This window comes from Trypanosoma cruzi, genomic scaffold (genome assembly GCF_000209065.1).
Source record: "Trypanosoma cruzi strain CL Brener 1047053516867 genomic scaffold, whole genome shotgun sequence".
NCBI classification, from domain to species: domain Eukaryota; phylum Euglenozoa; class Kinetoplastea; order Trypanosomatida; family Trypanosomatidae; genus Trypanosoma; species Trypanosoma cruzi.
Window position 1 is genome coordinate 1,504 of NW_001849463.1, and position 788 is coordinate 2,291.

The 788-nt window shown below is 46.3% G+C and overlaps 1 protein-coding gene across 1 annotated transcript, besides 1 other annotated feature; it reads right to left on the reverse strand.

Moving 5' to 3' along the window:
• Nucleotides 1-788: a sequence feature (areas not merged during assembly with more than two copies in the genome that could not be assigned to a particular haplotype).
• Tc00.1047053445777.10 (retrotransposon hot spot (RHS) protein, putative) lies at nucleotides 9-788 on the reverse strand (the record flags this gene model as incomplete). Its single annotated transcript, XM_797043.1, has 1 exon — nucleotides 9-788. A coding segment is annotated over one exon (780 nt), but the record flags the coding sequence as incomplete, so codon positions are not given.

The window sequence follows — 788 nt, forward strand, 5'->3', positions numbered from 1 at the left end:
TTGATGGTTTATTTCAGCACCGAATCCTGTGCTTCACGTTCTGGTGGCCTCAGCTCATTTAGTTCCTTTAATAGTGCACTGACAAACTCCCCATACATGAAGGCGCGCAAACCGAATTTTTCCAGAGTTCGGGAAACAAGGGCACCACGCGATCTCAATATTAGCAACAAAAGATCCTTCGCAGCCATTTTCTTTGCCAAACGGTCCGCAATTCGAAACCCGATATCAGCACATATCGGTGCGTTGAGAAATACCTCAGCACCTTCATCTGTTCTTGCCCGGACAATCTTCACAAGTTTGTGAGACGGATCCTCGGAATACCATTCTTTCTTTCCTCCCAGGGTAAAGTACTTTTCAGCATCATTAGGTTTGATCCCTAACAAAGCATCATTAACGGCACCCATGCGATTAATATAAATTTTCTCACGAAAGATGTGACGTGGAATCGGCCCCACTTTTTCAATGCGTTCTTTGACCATCCTCCAGTATTCCGCTTGCTTATCTGGTTCCAGATTTTTTTTCATCCACGCACACATCGCCTTCACATCCATCTCGTCGGGGCAATTCATGATGATTCGCGCGGCCTGTAGTTGCTTCGCCCATCCATCATAGTTGCTTACCTCTGGGGATGACACCACAATCATGCCCCATCCAGAAGTAGGCGCAAAATGTCTCAGTGGTGGCGTTCCTTTCTTTGCCACATCGTAAATAATATACCCTTTCATTCCATGCTCCCTTAAACTTCTCAAAGCCGTGATGCACATGTCCTCATCGCGGTTCTTCTCACC